Source organism: Bombina bombina, chromosome 5 (assembly GCF_027579735.1).
Source record: "Bombina bombina isolate aBomBom1 chromosome 5, aBomBom1.pri, whole genome shotgun sequence".
Lineage (NCBI taxonomy): Eukaryota > Metazoa > Chordata > Amphibia > Anura > Bombinatoridae > Bombina > Bombina bombina.
Window position 1 is genome coordinate 746946132 of NC_069503.1, and position 26382 is coordinate 746972513.

Below are 26382 nucleotides of genomic sequence, written 5' to 3' on the forward strand. Positions count from 1 at the left end.
TGGAAATTCATAGGTTTCAAATATCTTAGCGGAAAAGGTAGATGGCCTCATATACTGGAGATAATCTGTGCAGTCCGCACAGAGCAACCAATATTGCTACCATTCAAGGTGCTGCCCAGAGACACGCTCCTTAGTATCAGGGTTTTAATTGCATGAGTACAGTGACGTAACTAGAGGGGTCTCAGAGATCCCTCAACGCTCCGGATAGGTAAACCTCTGTGGAACTTCAGCACATCTGGTATTTCCATAGGTTTTAAATATCTTAGCGGAAAAGGTAGATGACCTCATATACTGGAGATTATTGGCAAATTATCGACAGTCCACACAGATATATTGATACCATTCAAGGTGCTGCCCAGAGACACGCCCCTTAGTATCAGGATTTTAATTGCACGAGTACAGGGATGTAACTAGAGGGGTCTCAGAGATCTCAGCTGAGACTGGGACCACAACTTTAGTGGGCCCATATTGGCCCTGCAAACAATAGTGACATCACTCCACCTGTATCATATCTGGCCCCATGTAAGAAGAATGTATGTATTGCATAACAATATGGTGGCAGCGTTTCCAAAATGGGCCCCAGGGTGTGGTACAGAAAAACCTGCCATTATATTTGTAAAGAAAGGCTACTCAAATCCACTGGAAAACAGACTAACCAAGGGGAAGGATGAATCACATTCATAGAGAAGGGTGTTGTTGAAATGGGGGGACTGCCACAGCCTTTGACCTGGGGCAAGGTTTAATTACGTGCAAGGAGTAATATTAATTACTGACAATGCCATTACAATTAACGTACTCAGTCAATCTGGTATATTAAATAGAAGTAAATATGCAATACCTATTTAAATTCAATCACTAAGAGCACATACATTGACTCATAAGCAATGTGAAGTGTAGGAGTATTTATAAATAACTAAATTAAAAATTAAAATGTACTTTTCAGAACAACTGCATGCAATTACCTGATTTGACAGTAACATTAACAAATCCTTCTCCAAATGTATTTCCACTTGATACAGCAACCTTCAGTAAGTAAACACCTGTTGAGAGCTGAAATGAAAAAAAAATCATGCAAAAGGAGGGTTAAATAAAATTAAATATCAATTGCTATGGATTGTATATAAAAATATTTAGATAAATTCACTGTCTTCATAACGCCTTTTTAAAATGTATCAATTAATCTGAGCCCTACAGTGGTGTTTATTGCATAATGTAAATCCTCTATTTTGCATATTTTGTTAAAGGGACAGTCTAATCAAAAATAAACTTTCATGATTCAGATAGGGCATGTCATTTTAAACAACTTTCCCATTTACTTTTATCATTATTTTTTCTATCTTCTCTTGGTATTCTTAGTTGAAAGCTAAACCTAGGTAGGCTCCTATACTAATTTCTTAGCCCTTGAAGACCACCTCTTATCTGAATGCATTTTGGCATTTTTTTTACAACTAGAGGGCGTTAGTTCATGTGTGCCATATAGATAACATTGTGCTCATGCCCGTGAAGTTACCTAGGAATTATCACTGATTGGCTTAAATGCAAGTCTGTTAAAAGAACTGAAATAAGGGGGCAGTCTGCAGAGGCTTACATACAAGGTGATCACAGAGGTAAAAAGTGTGTTAATATAACTTTGTTGGGTATTCAAACCTGGGGAATGGGTAATAAAGGTATTATCTATTTTTTTAAACAATAAAAATTCTGGTGTAGACTGTCCCTTTACGCAAGACAAGTTAGTATGTTTATTGCATGGGAATGTTTTTGCACTTAAAGGGACAGTATACACCAATTGTTATATAACTGCATGTAGAGACACTACTATATAGAAGAATATGCAAAGATACTGATATAAAAATCCAATATGAAACCTTTTAAAAACGTACTTATAAGCTCCCAGTTTAGAACTGTTGATGAGGTTAGGCTGGGACACCCACTGAAAGGAGCTGGAAAAGCAAGAAGGGCAGACACCTCCCCCTTCCCTGCATATGAAAAGACAATTATACAACCAGGAGTCTGTAGACATCAGTTTTTATCTAAAACTTTGGGGCTTGGTTAGGAGTCTGAAAATCAGTGCAATGTTATTTAAAAATAAGCAAAGCTATACATTTTTACAAAAGCATTCTCAGATGGGCTATATAAACGGATCATCTAAAAAACATTTATGCAAAGAAAACTCTAGTGTACAATGTCCCTTTAAAGACACATGAAACCACACATTTTACATTTTTATGATGATGTTTTTAAGCAACTTTCCAATTTACTTCTGTTATCAATTTTGTTTCATTCTCTTGGTATCCTTAATTGAATGAGCAACAATGTACTACTGGGAGCTAGATGAACACAATTAGTAAGCCAATGACAAGAGAAATATGTGTGCAGCCACCAATCAGCAGTTAGCTCCCAGCTACTGAGAATACCTAGGTATGCTTATCAACAAAGGATAACAGGAGAACAACACAAATCAGATAATATATGTAAACTGGAAAGCTGATAAAATTGTATGCTCTATCTGAATCATGAAAGTTGGTGTTGAGGGTGGAACACGAATCGTTGTGCCTTAATATGCTGCTGTTTCCAAATATTCAGTAGGGTTTTCTGTTTATTTCTCTTCAGAGTTTACAGTAGATTTATTTCTGATTGATTGGTCAAGTCAATATGTTACTAAAATTATCATCTACCATTATGACAACCTTGAAACAAGCAACCACACTTACTTTTGTTAATGTTGGTGTTCTTGTGTGTTTCATTTCTATTTCCCCCATGTAATCCAAAGGCTGACTTGTTAGACTCCATTCATAGGTGTAAGGCATATCTATCAGACAGACATCAGTGATTGCCCTGTATCTCAATTGCAAATAGTCTGTAATTTCTTACAAAGCTTTACTACAAAAGGGGAACTACAGAAGACTAACAGTTATTGCAATCAACACTAAAATACAATCATCAACAAGGGAGACAAAATAATATAAAAAAAAACATAATTTATGTAAGAATTTACCTGATAAATTAATTTCTTTCATATTGGCAAGAGTCCATGAGCTAGTGACGTATGGGATATACAATCCTACCAGGAGGGGCAAAGTTTCCCAAACCTCAAAATGCCTATAAATACACCCCTCACCACACCCACAATTCAGTTTAACGAATAGCCAAGCAGTGGGGTGATAAAGAAAGGAGTAAAAAGCATCAACAAAGGGAGAGAGTGGACGCACAAAGAAGAGCTCAGCTCCATAGAGTAAAAGAGTGGTATCAAAAAGTACCATAAACCGCCCTTGAAGCCGCTGGTCTTGGCAGGGGACATCGGGACCTGCCCGACATTCATAGGCAAGGAGTCCTGACATCTACTCCCCCACCGGCGGACCGCTAAAAAGAAGGAGTTGCAGCGACGGAGCCAGCCGAAAACGGAAACGGGTGAGCGGTCACATCTCCATTTTTCCGGCTGTGGTCTTAACCCCTAACCCGAGGGACAAGAGGTGCCTGTGAACTATTGGGAGGGTCAAACCTAAGGTGAACACAGCAGGACCTCAGAGGCCTCTCCGCGGTGCACAGCGCGGCCGCCATCTTACCCCACACGCAGGTACTATTAGAGACTGTTTCCTCCCGACTCATAAGGGACACAAGAAAAAAAAGAAAAACAAAAAAAGACAATAGCAGTACCGCAGCAGGAGCTTTCAAAGGCCCAAGTAGCATGTGCAACTGACTGCCTGTTCTGTTCTCATACCCTGGCAAACAGTATTACAGGCCTTGGAGGGTACACGTGGCTTTTTCTTTTCCTTTTACCAGTGCGCCACAGAGGCCTGTCAGGTCACCCATAAATAGGTCTGGTAGCTAAAGACTCTGCATGTTGCACAAGAGACTTGCTGGGGCCAGGTCATTGCATGGGGATCAGATTTAGAGAGAGACACTGCACATTCTGGATGCCATTACATGACAGCACACCCCATAACTTTGTCACTGCCAACTTCCCCAAGGTTTCTGCACAAGATTTCCACTGACTGGTGAGACTAAAGGCACAGCACATTTGAAAGTTCAGTAATTGCCCTCCCTAGAAAAGATGTATATATCCAGCCCTCAGCTCACTATGGGTGCTCCTAATATATGCATACAGTCAAGCAGCCTGCAGGGGTGCACACACTACGCCTCACTACATCCACTGCAGATTAGAGGTGACGCAAGATACACTCCGCAAGGGGACAATATTCTCTCAGGAGACCTCATCGCAGCAGGGCACCTTTTATTATCATCTACAGGAAAAACACACAAAATACAGCCCTATGAAAGTTGACAAATACTTTAAGGTATCAGCGTCACAGGCTATACCCATCATGGCAAACAAAAGACCTCGGAAAGGGGCAAGAAACAGGCAGTAGAAATACACCCCGATCCTGCCTCTCCTAGCCAAAGTATCGCTAGATTAGAACCTCCCCAGGATCTTCTGCAGGATCTAAAGGCTTTCTTTTTACCCAAAATGGAGACGCTGCAGGCGGGTATGGACACTCTCACTACTGAGATCAGACAATACTCCACCAGACTTCAACATGCGGAGCAAAGGATATCTGATGTAGAAGACTCCCAACACACATCGAATATAACCATACAGCGACTGGAGCGTCATAATTCATCACTACAGGACAAACTGGACGACCTTGAAAATCGGTCCCGCCTCAACAATCTAAGGATTGTGGGGGTCCCAGAGTCAATTAAAAATAAAGATCTCCTAGAGTTCACAGCCTATACCCTGCCCAAACTGCTAAAGATGAACCAAGAAACAATGCCGCTCGACATAGAAAGGGCACATAGGATAGGCCCAGAGCAGACACCAGCCAATCCTAATCAGAGACCGAGACAAGTCATCTTTAAATTTCTCAGATATCAAGAGAAGCTGGCGGTTCTAAAGGCATATAGATCCCAACCTGATCTATGCTATGAGGGCCATAAGCTTCTAATTTTCCAGAACTTCTCGGCAGGGGTGGCCAGGAGACGGAAGGAGTTTGCACCACTCTGCTCTAAACTGCATTCCACGGGCCGCCAAGCTTCCCTCCTTTATCCTGCCAAATTGAGGCTTGTGAGACCGGGTGGCCCCAGGTTCTTCCTAACTCCACAACAGCTGCAAGAGTTCCTCAATGCTGAATCTAACAATGGTGAAGGTTGAGGGGACCGCTCAGATCACATTCAGCCTTACGCCCGGCCCACCTGCTGGTATGGACGTTACGACTCAAAGACCACCAGTACTACCCAACCTAAGGACTAAGTATCTGTTCACTTGTGTTTTTGTTCTTGTTTCAATTACCGTTGTGACTGGCAAGTGTTTACATTTGAACCCCCCGGTGGTTTGTTGTTACCATGCTCCCTTTGGCCATGTATGACCTGCCCCGCCTTCTCACCCTTGAGTTCGTCTTATGTGTACTTCATCTCCCTTCCTTCCCCTCTCACCCTGCCACACACCTGCTGTACAAGCTTCGGCCCCAGCACTTATTAATACTTGTTGTCCTTTTCGCCTACATCACTGCTGTAGCCTTGTTCTGGCTCACACTTGAGCCACAGTCCCTCCCAGAATCCGTAGACCTCAACTATGGGGTCCCACCTCATGGGCCCGCCCAGGATTTGTGGTATACCCTCTATCTTGGGGCTTTAGCCAGGCCCCAGGCACCGCATAAAGCCACTTCATACTTGGGGCTACAGCAGTTTACTCAGTATATACAGTTTAGCTTGTTTCCCCTTTTGATATTGGCCTTTTTAATGAGGAGTCTCAAAGCCCTAACATCTCCACCTGCTAGCATCCAGGGGCCTGCAGGCGGAGGTCCCTGCGACCAACTTGGCTACGCACCCCCAATAATACGCACTCCCAGTTCTGTCAACATCACCAACGTTATTTATTTATATGTCTATCTATGCCCGATGTTTTTTCAGGTGTGTTTGTTTCATTTTGTTTTGCCTCCCTTCCTAGGTTCGAGGGGGGGTCCGTGGAGACACCTGCAGCCAGCACCCAACTCTCCAGAGTCTGAAGCTGCCTTCCCAGACTGCAACAACCGTAAGTCCCCCCTTACTAACACACACAAACTGACGCCTCATCCGGACGCACATGTGGGGGGGCGTGGGCCCCCTGGTCTTATCCATGACTGTGATGGTATATTTCTCCCCGCATTATATACACCATGCCCCAAAACTTAAAGATTGTGTCCTGGAATGTCGGGGGTATAACATCCCCGGCCAAAAGGAGCATCATACTGCAGCATCTCAAACACCTATACACAGACGTGGCTCTCTTACAAGAGACGCACGCTGAACATGAGAAGCTGAGGGTTAGATGGGTGGGCCAGGTCTACTATACGCCAACAGAGGGCCGCAAGTGGGGGGTGGCAATTCTAGTTAAAAAGGGTTTATCAATTCAGATCTCCACACTTAGCACAGACCCCAAAAGCAGATTCATAATAGTAGCCCTCCACTTTGCGGGGAAATCCTATACTTTATGCAATGTTTATGGTCCGAACCGCCCCCTCCCCCAATTTTGGCAAGTGCTTCAAGCGGCCTTATTACCACACGCAGACAAGCCACTCCTGGTAGGTGGTGACTACAACCTAATCCAGGCCACCCCCCTAGATCGGAAGGTTGAGGGTTGTGATTCAGAGCATATCAGAAAACATACCAGACGCCACATGGCAGAAACAGTCACTATAGCGGCATTTAAAACTGTACTAGACCTAGTAGACCTGTGGAGACTCCGCCACCTGACCCAACGGGACTTCACTTGCCTCTCTAAAACCCATAGCTCTTTGTCCCGGATAGATTATTTCCTGTGTTCTCCACAACTAAACAAACTGATTTATCGCGGACATAATGATTTCAGACCATGCCCCTGTCTGGCTGGAGTTGCAGCACAACCCAGCCACTCCCTCCCGAGGAACCTGGCGCTTTCCTACATACCTATACAACAATTTAGACTTCCGAAAACACCTGAAAGAGGGGTGGGCAGAGTACGTCAGGTTCAATGCTCAACACCATGACACTCCGGCGCTTTTCTGGAACGCGTCAAAGGCAGTAATGAGGGGACACATAACTAGCTACACGGCTCACTATAACTCTAGGCGTAAATGTGCGGAGGCGGACATACATACGGCGGTTACCCTCGCCTACAACGAGCACCTCGCGCGCCCGTCCACTCAGACTAGATTAAAGTACTATGAATGCAAGAAAATTAGGGAAGACGCGCTATATCGACAAGACTTAAATTTCCAACACCACAGACAGGGGTGGTTTTACAGATTCGGGAACAGAACAGGGAAGTTACTGGCTAACACTGTGAAACTAATTGCACCTAAATCAGTAATTACCGCTATACGCACGAACGGGACCACTCAGACTGACAGCGAAAGTATAATGGACGAATTTGTTCGTTTCTACACGGACCTATACACCAAACGTACCGCAGCGCCTAGTGACAGGGAAGCATTCTGGAAACAGATACAGACCCCCACTCTTGACCGGGAGCAACTGGCCCACCTAAATGCGCACATAACCACATTGGAAGTTAGGAAAGCCATTAAAAAAGCCAAACTAGGAAAAACCCCAGGCCCGGACAGAATACCCATAGAATATTACAAAATACTGCAAGATGACATATGCCTTCCCCTGGCCCAGTCATTTAGCACATACTTAACTGGCGCAGCGCAACCGGTGACAGACTTTGCGGACGCTCACATATGCCTGATCCCAAAACCAGACAGAGACCCCACTCTGGCCACCTCATATAGGCCAATTTATTTACTAAATAATGACTACAAGCTTTTCACGGCCATTTTGGCGGATAGACTGGCCGGAGTGGTAGTGTCATCCACAAAGACCAAACAGGATTTATGAAACATCGCTCGTCGGTCACAAATATTTGCAAGACCTTGGCAATCATCTCTCACTACTGGCAAGCCAGAAGGGAGTTTCACCTGAATTCACTACCGGACGCCTGTCTCCTTGCGCTAGACGCAGAGAAGGCGTTCGACAGGGTGGAGTGGGACCACCTGTTGACAGCCCTAGACAAATTTGGATTTACAGGGGATTTTCACAATCTCATTCAAACACTTTACCAGAGCCCGCGCACATCAGTTATAGTTAACAGGGAGGTCTCCCAACCCTTCCGTCTGGAGAGGGGTGCCCGCTCTCGCCCCTCCTTTTTAATCTGGCCATAGAGTCATTGGCCATTCATATCAGAGAGGCCCTGAGAGGGCCCACACACCTGTCCCTTTATGCAGATGACCTGCTGCTCTACATACAGAAACCGAACATTGAAATCCCCAAACATTGACATTCTATACCAATTTGGAAAAGTATCAGGCTACAAGGTCAACCTAGATAAATCAGAGCTAATCTACTTGAAAAACACTGTGGGCCCAGGTACACCTCAACTGACACTCAAAGTCACAACAGGCGCTTTTAAATACCTAGGCATACACTTACACGCCAATCCCAATCTAATTTATAAGCTCAACATTCCCCCAGTACTCAAGCAGACCCAGGCCCTTCTGGCTGGGTGGTCAAAGCTTCCGCTCCCCCTATCAGGGAGAACTAATCTAATAAAGATGATAGTGATACCCAAACTACTGTACCCCCTCCAACTGCTGCCCCTTCTCCTTACGCGTAAAGACACACAGGCGGTGAACACAATGTTTTCCGGATTCGTGTGGAATGGCAAAAAACAAAGGATCAGTCGCCTCAAGCTGGCTATGCCGGTAACCCAGGGTGGACTTAAGCTTCCTAGTGTGGAGTGGTATAACTGGTCCACACTGGCCAAGCTGATCTTGGAATGGCTGGAGGGAACGTCTGTGTTCGGTGATAAACAACTAGAAGCAAATCTCATACACCCCCTAGCCCAAGCTTTCCTGCCGCACGCAGAACTTCGCTCATTACTGCCCCACATTAAAGATAATATTCTGTTTAGGGACCCTCTGAGGGCATGGAAGAGACTATGTAAATGGTGGAGTCTCTCTCACACTGTCACCAAATACCTCCCGCTACAGGGAAACCCAACCTTTCTTCCAGGTATGACCACACATATGTTCAGGGCTTGGGAGGAGAGAGGCTTAACCTCAGTGTCACAACTTATAGATCCACTCCTTAACAAATTATACCTTCTAGCAACACTTCAAGAAAAATATAACCTCCCTCCCCATAGCACCTTTGCATACCTCCAATGCACCCACTACATACGCAAGCTTCAAACCGATGGACTGGACACCAAGACTCACACACATCTGAAGATGTCGTAAGACAACTGATCGATAAATGGACGGCCATCATGCACACGGACATAGACGCAGACACTGTCAGATAGTTTTGAGAGACTGATACGAGCTACCCTGGCTTCGGAAGTAAGAGAATCACACCTCAAACATGCATCACAGCTACATCACACCTGCCCTGCGCGCCAAATGGGTACCCAATGCAATCAACGCCTGTCCAAAATGCTCGCTCCCTAACCCGGACATATCACATCTGTTTTGGGAATGCCCTAAGATCCTACAATTTTGGGCAAAGGTTCAATTCTGGCTATCAAAAATTAGCGGCAGACACACCACGCTAACACAACATGAGGTCTTCTTCCTGCAAGGCCAGGCCCACTCCTCCCCGACAGATCGCTTCACGAATGCCATAATACTGTTGTCCAAGAGGTTACTACTCAAGCACTGGATTCTTCCCAAGCCCCCACACATAACCCACCTCACAAGATTGGTACACACCCAGTTCCTTGTTGAACAGGCAGATGTCAAGGGAGATGTGGAGAAGAGGGTAAAACACTTTATGACTAAATGGGAAGCTTACCTACTGTACCTCGCTCCTAGTATTAGGTGACACCTCCTGACTCCCTTTCTCAACAGCACCTATCTCATGACCGAGCAACTGAGGGACCGATGGCTCCTGAACGAGAGGAACCCCTGACCTCTAACATAACTCCACAACTGATACTGTCATACTCTGCAAGGGAGCAGGTTCAGGAGTAAGGAGCTGTTGTGCAGAGGTGTCAGGTTTTGGGGTTAATGTTGTGATTTGTCTGTGTGAGTCTTTCCTTTTAGGCATAATTAAACAGGTACAAGGTTTTAGGAAATAAAGGAGATGGTTTTATTTTATAGGATAAAGCAAAGTAGAGATATGCACTTAGATAAGACAAAGTCTGTAGGTTGTAGTATAAAGCAGGAATACAGTTCTTAGTACCAACAGGCAGGAATGCAGAGCTTTGTAATAACAAACAGGATATTTGCGTATGCTGTAGATTGGAAACTGTGAAGTATCAGGCAGGAAAACAGTTCTTTGTAATAACAGACATGGATGCAAAGCTTTGTAATAACAAACAGGATATTTGCATATGCTGTAGGCTGGAAACTGTGAAGTATCAGGCAGGAAAACAGTTCTTTGTAATAACAGACATGGATGCAAAGCTTTGTAATAACAAACAGGATATTTGCATATGCTGTAGGCTGGAAACTGAAGTATCAGGCAGGAAAACAGTTCTTTGTAATAACAGACATGGATGCAAAGCTTTGTAATAACAAACAGGATATTTGCATATGCTGTAGACTGGAACTGTATTGTATCAGGCAGGAAAACAGTTCTTTGTAATAACAGGCAGGGATGCAAAGCTTTGTAATAACAAACAGGATATCTGCATATGCTGTTGACTGGAACTGTATTGTATCAGGCAGGAAAACAGTTCTTTGTAATAACAGGCAGGGATGCAAAGCTTTGTAATAACAAACAGGATATCTGCATATATGCTGTAGACTGGTACTTTAAGGAAACTTGCATAAACTGCAAACTGGTACTTTGTAGAAACAAACAGGATGTTTGCATAGACTGCAATTGGAACTTTGTAGTATCAGGAAACAAGCAAGCAAAAGTACCTGAATCAGTCCTTAGGAAATAAAGTTTTAGGCAAGTTCAATTACCAGGAATTCAGTCCAAAGATGAAACACAGTGCCAAGGATTTATCCAGAAGATTAGTCTGTAGTTGTAGCAGAAGTCAGGAACTAGGAAATCCAACAATTCTGTATATCTCACAGGAAATAGGAGCAGAGAGACTTTCAGAGTATAACTCTTAACGTGAAAGCCCAGAATTACAAACAAACCACCAAGATAAAGCAGGCTGCTGATTAATTGATTTCTTTCAGCTGGCAAGCAGGTGGAGCCAGAGAGCCAAAGTTGCAGCAAACAGAAAAACACAATATTCCTTTCCTGTGATCAAGCCATCTGGTGGCTTAGTGGTAAAACAGGCTGGGAAATAACAGCTGCAGAAATAGAGACAGGTCCCAGGTTCAATTCCAGGCTGAACCCTGACAGATACCCACCTCTCCCTACATTCTTAAAAGCCCACAAAGTGGAGACTGATCTAGTAGAATGAGCTGTAATTCTCTGAGGCGGGGCTTGACCCGACTCCAAATAAGCTTGATGAATCAAAAGCATTAACCAAGAGGCCAAGGAAATAGCAGAGGCCTTCTGACCTTTCCTAGGACCAGAAAATATAACAAATAGACTAGAAGTCTTCCTGAAATCTTTAGTAGCTTCAACATAATATTTCCAAGCTCTCACCACATCCAAAGAATGTAAGGATCTTTCCAAAGAATTCTTAGGATTAGGACACAAGGAAGGGACAACAATTTCTCTACTAATGTTGTTTTACCTTAGGTAAAAATTCAAATGAAGTCCGCAAAACCGCCTTATCCTGATGAAAAATCAGAAAAGGAGATTCACAAGAAAGAGCAGATAGCTCAGAAACTCTTCTAGCAGAAGAGATGGCAAAAAGGAACAACACTTTCCAAGAAAGTAATTAATGTCCAAAGAATGCATAGGCTCAAATGGAGGAGCCTGTAAAGCCCTCAAAACCAAATTAAGACTCCATGGATGAGAGATTGATTTAATGGCAGGCTTAAATACGAACTAAAGCCTGTACAAAACAGTGAACATCAGGAAGTTTAGCAATCTTTCTGTGAATAAAACAGAAGAGCAGAGATTTGTCCCTTCAAGGAACTTGCGGACAAAACCTTATCCAAACCATCCTGAAGAAACTGTAAAATTCTTGCAACTCTTAAAGAATGCCAAGAGAATTTATGAGAAGAATACCATGAAATGTAAGTCTTCCAAACTCGATAATAAATCTTTCAAGAGACAGATTTACGAGCTTGTAACATAGTATTAATCACTGAATCAGAGAAACCTCTATGACTTAGCACTAAGCGATCAATTTCCATACCTTCAAATTTAATGATTTGAAAATCTGATGGAAAAACAGACCTTGAGACAGTAGGCCCGGCCTTAACAGAAGTGGCCAAGGTTGGCAGCTGGACATCCGAACAAGACCCGCATACCAAAACCTGTGAGGCCATGCTGGAGCCACCAGCAACACAAACAATTGTTCCATGATGATTCTGGAGATCACTCTTGGAAGAAGAACTAGAGGCGGGAAGTGTCAGCGCACCCACTGCTTCCGCCTGAAAATCCCTGAACCTGGACAGGCATCTGGGAAGTCTCATGTTTAGATGAGAGGCCATCAGATCTATCTGTAGAAGACCCCATATCTGAACAATCTGAGAAAACACATCTGGATGGAGAAACCACTCCCCAAGATGTAAGTCTGACGGCTGAGATAATCCGCCTCCCAATGTCTATACCTGGGATATGCACTGCAGAAATTAGACAGGAGCTGGATTCCACCCAAGCAAGTATCTGAGATACTTCTTTCATAGCTTGTGAACTGTGAGTCCCACCCTGCTGATTGACAAATGCCATTGTATGTGATATTGTCTGTTTGAAAATAAATGAACAGTTCTCTCTTCAACAGAGGCCAAAACTGAAGAGCTCTGAGAATTGCACAGAGTTCTAAAATATTGATTGGTAATCTCGCCTCTTGAGATTTCCAAACCCCTTGCGCTGTCAGAGATCCCCAAACAGCTCCCCAACCTGAAAGACTTGCATCTGTAGAGATCATAGTCCAGGTTAGCCGAACAAAGAAGCCCCTTGAACTAAACGCTGGTGATTTACCACCACGTCAGAGAGTGTCAAACATTGGGATTTAAGGATATTAATTGTGATATCTTTGTATAATCCCTGCACCATGGATTCAGCAAACAAAGCTGGAGAGGTCTCATGTGAGAACGAGCAAAGGGAATCGCATCCAATGTTGCAGTCATGAGACCTAAATTTTCCATGCACATAACCACTGAAGGGAATGACTGAGACTGAAGGTGCTGACAGGCTTCAACCACTTTCAAACGTCTCTTGTCTGTTAGAGACAGAGTCATGGACACTGAATCTATCTGGAAACCTAAAAAGGGGACCCTTGTCTGAGGAATCAAGAAACTTTTTGGAAAATTGATCCTCCAACCATATTTCCGAAGAAACAACACTAGTTGATTAGTGTGAGATTCTGCAGAACGGAAAGCCTGAGCTAATACCAAGATATCGTCCAAATAAGGAAACACTGCAATACCCTGCTCTCTGGTTTCCATAAAGCAGGGCACCAAGAACCTTTAAAAAAGATTCTTTGAATGGTTGCTAGGCCAAATGGAAAAGCAATGAATTGGTAACGCTTGTCTAGAAAAGAGAACCTCAGGAACTGATAATGATCTGAATGAATCGGAATATGAAGGCATACATCCTGCAATCCATTGTGGACCTAAAATGTCCTTGCTGAATAAAAGGCAGAACAGTCCTTAAAGTCACCATTTGAAAATTGGTACTCTCACATAACGATTCAAAATTTTCAGATCCAGAATTGATCTGAATGAAATTTCCTTCTTTGGGACAATGAATAGGTTTTAATAAAAACCCCAGACCTTGTCCCTGAAAAGGAACTGGCATGACTACCCCTGAAACTCCAGGTCTGAAACACACTTCAGGAAAGCCTGAGCTTTAACTGGATTTGCTGGGATGCGAGAGAGAAAAAAATCTTCTCACAGGAGGATTTACTCAGAATCCTATTTGAAACCCCTGAAAGACAATACTCTGAAACCATTGATTTTGGACCGAATTTATCCAAAATATTCTTGAAAAAAACCTTAATCTGCCCCCTACCAGCTGAGCTGGAATGAGAGTCGCACCTTCATGCGGACTTAGGGGCTGGCTTTTGGTTTCTTAAATGGGTTGGATTTATTCCAATTAATGAAGGTTTCCAATTGGAAACATATTCCATAGGGTAGGATTAGGTTTTTGTTCCTTATTTGACAAAAAGAACGAAAATGATTTAGAAGCTTTATATTTACCCTTAGGTCCCTTATTACCTAGAGAGAGATATATCAATCTAGACTTAAAAAGTCATATCAGCATTCCAAGATTTAAGCCTCAAAACTTTTGTAGCTAAAAATAGCTAAAGACATAGATCTAACATCAAAAAATGGCATCCGAACTGATTAGTATGTTGCAGTAAGCGAACAATACTAGATAAATCAGAATCCAATTCTTGTTGCGCTAAATCTCCAACAAAAAAGTTGATGCAGCTGCAACATCAGCCAAAGAAATTGCAGGCCTTAGACGACCTGAATATAAATAAGGTTTCCTTAGATAAGATTCAAGTTTCCTATCTAAAGGAACTTAAGTACTATCTTCCATAGGAAAAGAGGTACGTTCAGCAAGAGTAGAAATAGCCCCATCAACATTGAGGATCTTTTCCCAAAACTCTATAGAAATTGCTGGTAAAAGGATACAATTTTTTAAACCTTGAAGAAGGAATAAAAGAAGTACCCGGCTAATTCCATTCCTTAGAAATCATAACAGAAATAGCATCAGGAACAGGAAAAAACCTCTGGAGTAACCACAGGAGGATTAAAAACAGAATTTACTAGTTCTAATATTAAGAGGACTAGTTTCCACGATATCCAAAATAATTAACACTTCTTTAACAAAGAACGAAAATACTTTATTTTAAATAAATAAGTAGATTTGTTAGTGTCAATATCTGAGGAAAGATCTTCTGTTGTCGGTCATTTGAAATTTTATCAACCTTTTGAGAAGTTTTAAAAGACCTTTATATTAATTAGAAGGCAGAATAGCAGACAAAACCTTCTGAATAGAATGAGTAACAAATTCTTTAAATTTCATAGGTATAACATGTACATTAAAAGTTGAAGAAACAACAACAGGAAATGTACTATTTACTGATGGACACAATATCTGCATGTAAAAGTTTATCATGATAACCAATACAATGACATTCGGAAATATAATGCACTTAGGGCTAGATTTATCAAAGCTGAGGCGTACAGGGGCACGTATACGCGCCCCTGTACGCCTCAGCTCGCCTGTGGAGGAGTCGAAATTACCCGTAGGTAATCAACATTGCACACAAGCGAAATTTTGCGCTCGCGTGCAATCCAGCCCCCTGCCCGCGCACAGCCAATCACGCGCGGGCAGGAGCTGTCAATCTCCTCGGTCGGACTCGACCGCGGAGATTGAATTTCGCCACCTTAGAGGTGGCGAAGAGCTTAGGGAAGCAGCGGTCTGGTGACCGCTGCTTGATAAATTATGGCGAGCGAGTTCTTATGAGAACTTGCAGCCGTAGGGGCTCGATAAATCGAGCCCTTAGCATTAGTAGAACCGACATCAGGAAGCAAAGTTCCAACAGATACTTCTGAGGCAGGATCAGATTGAGACATCTTGCAAAATGTAAAAATTACAAACAACATATAAAGCAAAATTTGTTAATTTCCTTATATGACAGTTTCAGGAATGGGAAAAAATGCAAATAGCAAAGCCCTCTGACATAGAAAAAGGCAAGAGGTAAAAGCAATGGGGTAATAAATAATGAAAAAAATTTGGCGCCAAGTATGACGCACAATGTAACTGAAATTTTTTTTGGCTCCAACCAAGTCCGGAAATGACACACTCGCGTCACTAACGACGCAACCCTGTGTGAAACCTGTGCGTCAATTACGGCGCTGTAAATTACGAACTTGCGTCAACGGACGTGCCTTTCGCGACAAAAAAATTCTCACGCCAAGAATGACGCAATAAAGTGTAGCATTTGGCGCACCCGCGAGCCTAAGTCAGCCCGTAATTTGAAACAAAGTAGTCAATTGAAAAAAAGACTAAACCCCAGGTAAGAAAAATATTTCTTAATATTAACTTTCCCCAAATATGAAACTGACAATCTGCAAAAGGAAATACATGAACCTGACTCATGGCAAATATAAGTGCAATACATATATTTAGAACTTTATATAAATGCATAAAGTGCCAAACCATAGCTGAGGTGTCTTTAAGAAATAAAAACATACTTACCAAAAGACACCCATCCACATATAGCAGATAGCCAAACCAGTACTGAAACAGTTATCAGTAGAGGTAATGGTATATGAGAGTATATCATCGATCTGAAAAGGGAGGTAGGAGATGAATCTCTATGACCGATAACAGAAAACCTATGAAAAAGACCCCTGTTAAGAAAATCATTGCATTCAATAGGTGATACTCTCCACATCCCTCTGACATTCGCTGTACTCTGAGAGGAATCGGGCTTCAAAATGCTGAGAAGCGCATGTCAACGTAGAAATCTTAGCACAAACTTACTTCATCACCTCCATAGGACGCAAAGTTTGTAAAACTGAATTGTGCGGGTGGTGAGAAGTGTATTTATAGGCATTTTGAGGTTTGGGAAACTTTGTCCCTCCTGGTAGGATTGTATATCCCATACGTCAATAGCTCATGGACTCTTGCCAATTACATGAAAGAAAAAAAGTTTACACATATTGAAATGCTACATCCAAAAAATGTATGCTCAAGAATGAATTTTTAAAGAGAAGGTTTAATCTTGGCCATGTCTAGTACACCTTTTTTCTAGCCCACTTATGAAACATTTAGCAATAAGAAGTTTTTATCTGATTTGTTTTCAAAGCTGAAGTGCTATTTTCTTCTGATGAACAGTTGATTTAAAGGGACATGAAACCCAAATTTTTTCTTTCATGATTCAGATAGTGAATACAATTTTAAACAACTTTCCAATTTACCTATATTATTTAAATTGCTTCCTTCTCTTGTTATCCTTTGCTGAAAGGTTTATCTAGGCAAGCTCAGGAGCAGCAGAGAACCTACTGTAGGTTCTAGCTGTTGATTGGTAGCTGCATATATATATCGATTGTGATTGGCTCACCTATGAGTTCAGTTAGAAACCATTAGTCCATTGTTGCTCTATCTGAATCATGAAAGAAAAAAATTGGATTTCATGTCCCTTGAAGGCCTGATATTGAAAACCTTGCTAGCATGTAGAGAAATCATGCAAAATCTTTGGGATTTTTTTTCGACCTTGTATTGTAATGTAGAAGTCTCTGTTTCATATAAAGAACATAAAATAGCAACATAAACATGTCTCAAGATAAAATTTTTGTTTCTAAAAAAAAATTAAGGGTTTTGCTGTGCTGATGAGACTTCTTAGAAGACCTCTATTTAATCAGTCCTGATTAAATAAAGTTTTTTCTACCCAGTACAGTAATGGAAGTTTTTTCTACCCAGTTCACAGCACCGTCACCCCAAAATGTATAAAACTCGTACAATAATCTAATAGAACAATAAGAAATCTAGGTTACTAGAGAATTCCTGACTACACCACTAGTAGTGCCATTAGTGCTTTTCCTTCTCTTAGAAGACCTCACCTAAGCTCGAGGTTTTGAATATCAGGCCTTAAATCACATGATCAGTATTGCCTCATATGAAGATTTATATGGCTTTGTTTACATGATTTGTGGCACTAGCGAGTGTTTGAACAACCACATATAACTCTATGTAATGCAGATAGTATATATTAATCATAGAATACTACTTAATAAACAGCTCAAAAGCTGTATGCAGTTGTTACAGTAATTAAAGAGACCGTGTTACCTGCTGGTGCTTCAGGGGCCACAATGGCATTAAGCTGTACTTCATCCTTTGGCAGGACCACTTGTATGTTTCCTCCAGCATTTACTGTAAGTTCTTTCACTATATTGTAAAAAAAACAAAGGGTATTTCCTGTCCTGGCCAATACTGAGTTTCATATGAGAAAAAAAAAATGACTATAAAGAATAATTGAACAGCATTAGCAAATAATGTTGAGTAGGCTGAAATTAGAAAAACCTTGATTTACATTCTAGATAGGTTGTGAGGATTTTACTTTAAAGGGACATAAAGCATACAATTTTAAAAAACTTTACACTTTATTTTCTTCATCAAATTTGCTTCATTTTCTTGGTATCCTTTGCTGAAGCATGCACTATTGTTAGATAGCTATTGAGAGATAGCTGAACACATAAGGTGAGCCAATGAAAAAATACATATATGTGCGGCCACCAATCAACAGCTAGCTCCCAGTAGTACATCCCAACTCTCCCTGAAGTTCAGGGAGTCTCCCTTATTGTAATAGCGGCTCCCTGACACCCACAAATGAAATGCAATCTCCCTGAAAAGTACCATGATCCAACGTGGCCCAAATCTGGAAACAGTTTTTTTTAAGGAATGCCTTTAGTTGTGGTGACGTCATCGAGCAGGAAGGCATTGACACAGCAAGTCTGTCTTTACTTTCAGCGTATTGTGTGTCTGCCATCCTCCCTCCTGCTGTTTGTAGGTGGCGATAAGGCTCTTGGGGGAGGATGAGAATCAGCAGCAGGCAACATCGACTGCAGCAGAGGCTAAGTGAGAACTGAGAAAGAGGGCAAAGAGAGTGCACACGCTCCCAGACACAAAAAGACATACAGGGACAACTATACTGAGTACTTCACAAGCTGGGATGGTTTAGAACCTTCAAAGCATGCCTCAGAAACTAAAAATCCCCCACTGATTTTAATAAAATAAAACACAAATACTACCTTATTTACTGCACATAATTAAACTTTGTTTTCTAAAATATTTGAGCATTCAGCAAGCATACAATCACTGAAAAATAGGTTTGTTGTATGTGGATGTGCAATAAAGCTACTTTTATTAATGTGAGTTTAGTGGGAAACTACTTTAATGATAAGTCTTTATCTTATTCAGGGTTTCCAGGTGTCCAGTATATAACCGGGGGGGGGGGGGGGTGCAGCATGCAGGGCAGTAACCGGTGAAGCCACCTCCCTGAAATACGTTTTTGCAGGTTGGGATGTTTGGCATTGCAACTCCTGAGCCTACATAGCTATTCTTTCAGCAAAGGATACTAAGAAGACAAAGCAAATTAGACAATATAATTAAAATTGTATGCTCTATCTGAATCATGAAAGAAAAAAATTGTGTTTTCATGTCCCTTTAAGAACAGAAGTCACTGCAATTTGGCTGCCTAGTTCCCACCACTCTACAATCAACTTCCGATCAACATGACCCTCCAAAGGAATATTTCCACATAAATTTGGATATCATTATGTAATTTACAGATTACAGTCCTTCACGTTTCCTTCATACCAAAAACTACTGCTAACACTATTCAGACATCCATAGAAATCACTCACTTCCTTTACTATTTAAAACCAATTAATTCACAAATGCTTGACCAGTTGAGCTTCAACTCAAATCATAAGCAACTAATCCTTCCAAGAATGAATTATCCATCTAAATTTCACTGATCTTCCTAGATGCCCTACATCAGAATTCTTCATTTCCAGTCCTCAAAACCCACTAACAGGACAGAGTTTTGGGATTATTTAGCTGAACAGTGTGGTAACCATGGTTATTGAGAAGCAATGGCAGTACTTCCATAAGGCAGACCTAAAGTGTCACCTTAAAGAACTCCTGCAGGAGGTTGCACTGTTGCACTACATCAGTCCAAAAAAAAAGCAACTGTGTTTTGTTAGATATTTCAAGGTTTTTGTATAATAATAGCCATTTATATTTTTTATAATTAAAACATAATTTATGTAAGAACTTACCTGATAAATTAATTTCTTTCATATTGGCATAAGTCCATGAGCTAGTGATGTATGGGATATAAATTCCTACCAGGAGGGGGCAAAGTTTCCCAAACCTCAGAATGCCTATAAATACACCTCTCACCACCCCCACAATTCAGTTTAATGAATAGCCAAGTAGTGGGGTGATAAAATAAGGAGTAAAAAAGCAACAGCAAAAAAGAGGAACTGGAAAAATAATTGTGCTTTTATACAAAAATCATAACCACCATAAAAAGGGTTGACCTCATGGACTCTTGCCAATATGAAATAAATTAATTTATCAGGTAAGTTCTTACATACATTATGTTTTCTTTCATGTAATTGGCAAGAGTCCATGAGCTAGTGACGTATGGGATAGAAATACCCAAGATGTGGAAGTCCACAGAAGAGTCACTAGAGAGGGGGGGATAAAATAACAATAGCTATTTCCACTGAGAAATTAAATCCACACAATAATTAAGTTTTTTTTAAAACCTTAAATTAAAAGCAGTAGAATCAACCTGAAACAGCTGCCTGAAGAACTTTTCTACCAAAGACTGCTTCAGAAGAAGCAAATACATCAAAATGGTAAAAACAATAAAAGTATGCAAAGAAGACCAAATTACTGATTTGCAAATTTGATCAACCTAAGCTTCATTCTGAAAAAGCCCAAAAAGTGGCGACTGAACTTAGTAGAATGAACTGCAAATCTTTGAGGCGGAGCCTGCCCTGCCTCGAAAAAAGCTTTGAAAAACAAAAGCTTTAATCAGGATGCCAAAGAAATGGCATAGGCTTCCTAATCTTTTCTGGAACCAGAAAAATAGCAAATAGACTAGAAGTCTTCTGAAATCCTAGCAACCTTGATATAGAAGTATAAAGCTCTTACCACATCCAAAGGATGTAAAGAACTCTCAAAGAATTCTTTAGGATTAGGATACAAAGAAGGAACACCAATTTCTCTACTAATGTTGTTCTAATTCACAACCTTAGGAAAAAAAGAAGTCAACAAAACAACTTATCTAGATGAAAATAATCAGATAAGGAGACTTAAAAGAGAGAGCTGATCAATCAGAAACTCTTGTAGCAGACGAGATAGTCAAAAGAAACAACACTTTCCAAAAAAGTAGATCATCTTCAAAGAAAATATAGGCTCAAAAGAAAAGAGCCTGTAAAATCTTTAAACCAAATAAGACTCCAAAAAGGTGAAATTAATAAATGAACAGGCTTGAAACTAACCAAAGCCTGAACAAAACAGTGAATATCAGGAAGGTTAAACAAGCTTTCTTTAAAATAAAACAGAAAGAACAGAGATTTGTCCCTGCTAGAAATTTGCAGACAAACTTATCCAAACCATCCTGAAAAACCGTAAAATCCTAGGAATTCTAAAAGAATGCCAAGAGAATTTATGAGAATAACTACAAAATATAGGTTTTCCAAACCTGATAATACATGTTCCTTGAAACAGACTTATAAGCCTGCAACATAGCGATAAAACTGAGTCAGAGAAATTTCTATGACTTAACACTAATCAATTTCCATACCCCCAAATTAGTAATTTGAGATCCCGATGGAAAAATAGCCCCTAAAACAAGAGGGCTGGTCAAAGAAAAAGCGGCCAAGGATGGCAACTGGACATCCAAACAAGATCCACATACCAAACTTGTGAGGCCACGCTGATGCTATCAGAAACACATGACACTGTTCCAATATGACCTTGGACATCACCTTTGGAAGAAAAAAATAGAGGTGGAAAGATGTAGACAGGTTGCAAAACCAAGACACTGATAATGCATCCACCATCTCCACCTGAGGAATCCTGAACCTGAAAAGGTACCTGGGAAATTGAGATAATCCACCTCACAAATGTCTAAAATAGTAGAAAATAGATAATAGATTAATTCCATCTAAGAATGTATTCAAGATACTTCTTAATTGCTAAGGAACTACGAGTCCCTATTGTTGATTGACATATGCCACATTTGTGATATTGTCTGTCGGAAATCAAAAAATGAAAAAGTTCTCTCCTAAAAGAGGCCAGGCCTGAAAGAGCTCTGAAAAAATAGCACAGAGTTCTAAATATCGATTGGAAACCTCGCCTCCTTGAAGTTTCCAAACCCCTTGTGCTGTCAAAAGACCTTCAGACAGCTCCCCAACCTGTAAGACTTGCATCCATTAGGAATACAGTCCAGGAAGGACAAACAAAAGGAGGCCCCCTGAATAAAATGATGATAGACTAATCACCAAAACAGAGAGAGTAGAGTGTTAGGATTTAAAAATATCAACTGTGATATTTAAAAACAATCCCTGTATCATTGATTCATTATGCAAAGCCAAAAGAGATTTCAGATGAAAAACGAGCAAAGGGAACCACGCCGATGCTGCAGTTATGAGACCTAAAACTTTCATGCACATAGCCACTGAAAGAAATATGAACACATAATCCATCTAGAAATGCAAAAAGAAGTGACCCTTATCTGAGGAATCACAAAACTATTTGGTAAATTAAATCATCTAGTTAAATCCTCTAACCATGTCTTGAAGAAACACAACTTAGTTGATTCATGAGGGATTCCACAAAAAGAAAAGTCCATATATTAGAATACTGCTCTTTCATATGTATGTATTGGGTACTTGTAAAGCGTGTCTAATCACCCATAAGGGACTCAAGATGCTTCTCATTTAATTGACCTCGGAAAGGATGAAAGGCTAAATGAACCTCGCTGTGAATCGAACTTGCAACCCTCAAGTTGCTACAGAGCTCAGTCACAGTGCATTAGCATGCTGAGCTATCTGTCTGGCTTTAATAAAAGAAAAGTTTAAGCTAATACCAAGACAGAAAGAAGGGCACCAAGAACCTTTGAAAAGATTCATAAAGTTGTCACTAAACCAAATGGAAAAGCAACAAATTGGTAAAGCTTAAAAGAAAAACTCAGAATCCACAAGTGGTCTGAATGAAATAAAATATGAGGATAAACATCCTGAAAAAAATGTAATGGACATGAAATAACCTTAACATAAAGGCATAATAGTCCTTATAATCACCAACTTAAAAGTTGAGACTCTAAGAAAACAATATAAAAGTTTTCAGATCCAAGAATGGACTGAATAAACCTTTCTTCTTAGGGACAAAAAATAGAATTGAATAGAAACCACAATCCTGTTCCTTCAAAAATAACAAGCATAATCACTCCTGAAAAAAAATTCACACAGTGTACTGGGAAAGAAAGATTCTTCCGATGGGAGGCCTTATTCTAAAAATCTATTCAAATCCAAAGAATAATATAGAACTTGGACTGAGTTCATCCAAAAACAATTTAATCTGCCCCCCACCAGAAGGACTGGTTTGAAAACCGAACCTTCATGCAGTCTAATAACTAGTATTTTATAAAGTGTTTTTCTCCCAGAAGGATACAAAAAAACGCTTCTTCAGTGCTTACACTCAGAGTTAACCAAATTAGCAGCTGATAAAAACAGTAGTTATTATTATGCAAATAAATGGTACATAATAAATGGACCTCAAAGGTCAAAGGGCTTTATTTATCCTGCTGGGAAATTAATCTGTAATCCTTGGATCTAGAACAAGCGTTTGAAGTCAGGACATTCACCAACTGATCTACATAGCCGGAATGAAAGTAGGGCAGAAAAAAACTCTAAACCTCAAGAAATAGTAGAGATAATAAAAATCAAACAAATTGTTATCCTAACAAGAGAGAGATAATAAAATATATTTGAAATCATAATAATAGATATAGTAAACATAATTAAATGTATATATCTAGAGTAAATAAACAGAGTTATATACTTAAAGGGACAGTCTACACCAGAATTGTTATTGTTTAAAAATATAGATAATCCCTTTATTACCCATCCCTCAGTTTTGCATAACCAGCACTGTTATATTAATATATGTTTTACCTCTTTGATTAGCTTGTATCTAAGCCTCTGCAGACTGCCTCCTTATCTCAATGCTTTTGACAGACATACAGTTTAGCCAATCAGTGCAGACTCATAAATAACTCTACGGGAGTGAGCACAATGTTATCGATATGACACACATGAACTAGTACTGTCAAACTGTGAAAAACTTTCAAAATGCTCTGAGCTAGGAGGCAATTTTCAACGGTTTAGAAATCATTTTAAGCCTACCTAGGTTTAGCTTTTAAAAAATACCCACTAGGGAACAAAGCAAATTGAATGATAAAAGTCATTCCTATCCTCTCTCTCTCTCTTTGGCGGAGGTGGTCTTTTTTATAGAGTCCTCCTTATCGCCTGAGCTTAAAAAACCACTGAACATGACAATCTTGGCAGCCAGGAATTTAATCTTTAATAAATGGCGAGACACTTCGGTACCTAGCATTCTAGAAGTTAAAAATTATATGAAAAAGCAATGCATCATTGAACAGATGGATACAAATGCAACGTCCGAAAAAGAAATAACTCTCTTTTTTAAAAAATGGGCCACATTTATCAGGATTTTTCCCTCAGAGGAGATAAATTACTTAATCTACCCTTTTAGACATTCCGAGATATGTTTATTGAATCGCTGGTAACAAGGCCATGAGGGCTTTTTTTTTTTTGTTTGTTTTTTGTTTTGTTTTTTTTCCCCCCCCTCCCCTTCTTCCCTTTTCCTCCCTCCTCCCCCCCGCCCTTCCTTCCCTCCGTTTTACCTGTAACAGGTTGATAACGCTCATATAATAAGTAGCTGGGAAAGAAAAGCTTTATGAGGAACGATAGATATAATTAGAATATGAGGTTGATCTCTTTTCTTGTTTGTTTTTCTTTCATTTTCCTTTTCATGTTAATAATATGTGAATCATGTAATAATAAGTAATCATGTAGTAATAAGCTAATCAAGATTGAATATTCTGTATGGCGAATTTTTGCTTGTTTTTTATTAACGTGTAAACTTTGTATTGTATATCGTAAAAATAAAGGATTTAAAAAAAAGTCAATTGGAAAGTTGTTTAAAATCTCATGCCCTATCTGAATCATGAAAGTTTAATTTTGACTAGACTGTCCCTTTAAGAATCTGAAACTGCTTATGCTAACTGTTCAACAAAGGATGAGAGAACAATAATGTCAGCCACAGATAAAACTGAGCTAAAAATATAAACAGTACATGAATATGCTCTACTAAGGTTATATTCAAATTCTAAAGAATCCTGAAAACAAGTACCAATTTCCATAGAAATAGTAGTACAGTCCCAAAAGGGAATCAGAATAACCATTCTCTAGAATATAATACAGATAGTATATTTGAATAGGAAAAAACCTCAAAAGCAAAAAGGACAAAATCCAGATTTGAAAAGGATTATTAACATACAGCCAGATTACGAGTTTTGAGCGCTACAGGGAAATTAATGACCGCAGCATTTTCAACAGTATTTCACTCTCTATAGCGCTGGTATTCCGAGTTTAATTAAAGCCAGCGTTTGCCGGCGATATGGCTACGTTGAGCTCCATACCGCACACAAATACCAGCACTGCTTTGAGCTGCTGTTATGTGCTCGTGCACGATTTCCCCATAGACAACAATGGGGAGAGACAGCTAAAAAAAAGCCTAACACCTGCAATCACGGAGCGTAAAGCTCCATAACGCAGCCCCATTGATGTCTATGGGGAATATTTTTTTTATGTTTAAATCTAACACCCTAACATAAACCCCAAGTCTAAACACCCCTAATCTGCTGCCCCCAACATCGCCGCCACCTACATTACAGTTATTAAACCCTAATCTGCTGCCCCCAATGTCGCCGCCACTATACTAAAGTTATTAACCTCTAAACTTAACCCTAAGTCTAACCCTAACGTAACCCTAACACCCACTAACTTTAACATAATTAAAAAAAATTACAAATAAAAATTACAAATAAAAATTACAATTAATACCTAAATTATTCCTATTTAATACTAAATACTTACCTGTAAAATAAAACCTAAGCTAGCTACAATATAACTAATAGTTATATTGCATCTAGCTTATGTTTTATTTTTATTTCACAGGTAAGTTTGTATTTATTTTAACTAGGTAGACTAGCTAGTAAATAGTTATTAGCTATTTACTAACTACCTAGTTAAAATAAATAAACATTTACCTGTAAAATAAAACCTAACCTGGCTTACAGTAAAACCTAACATTACACTAAAATTACATAAATTACATTAATCAAATACAATTAACTAAATTACAAAAAAAACCAAAACACTAAATTACACAAAATTATCAAAAAAAGAAAGAAAATTATCAAATATTTAAACTAATTGCGCCTAATAATAAAACCCCTAGCCTAAACTAAACTGCCAATAGCCAATAGCTCTTTCACCTGTCAAATAAAAATACAAACATCCCCCCCAACAGTAAAACCCACCACCCACACAACCAGCCCCCCCAAATAAAATTCTATCTAAAAAACCTAAGCTACCCATTGCCCTGAAAAGGGCATTTGGATGGGCATTGCCCTTTAAAATGGCATTCAGCTCTTTTACATGCCCAAACCCTAAGCTAAAAATAAAACCCACCCAATAAACCCTTAATAAAACCTAA

The 26382-nt window shown here is 40.0% G+C and overlaps 1 protein-coding gene across 1 annotated transcript in view; it reads right to left on the reverse strand.

Annotated features, from left to right (window-relative positions):
* Positions 1-26382, reverse strand: part of KIAA0319 (KIAA0319 ortholog) — a 364526-nt gene that overhangs the window by 329029 nt on the left and 9115 nt on the right. The window contains exons 2-4 of the mRNA XM_053714803.1: positions 17845-17943; positions 2712-2809; positions 963-1050 (exon numbers count right to left, since the gene is read on the reverse strand). Coding sequence (XP_053570778.1) covers positions 963-1050; positions 2712-2809; positions 17845-17943 — 285 coding nt within the window. The remainder of the gene's footprint in view (positions 1-962; positions 1051-2711; positions 2810-17844; positions 17944-26382) is intronic.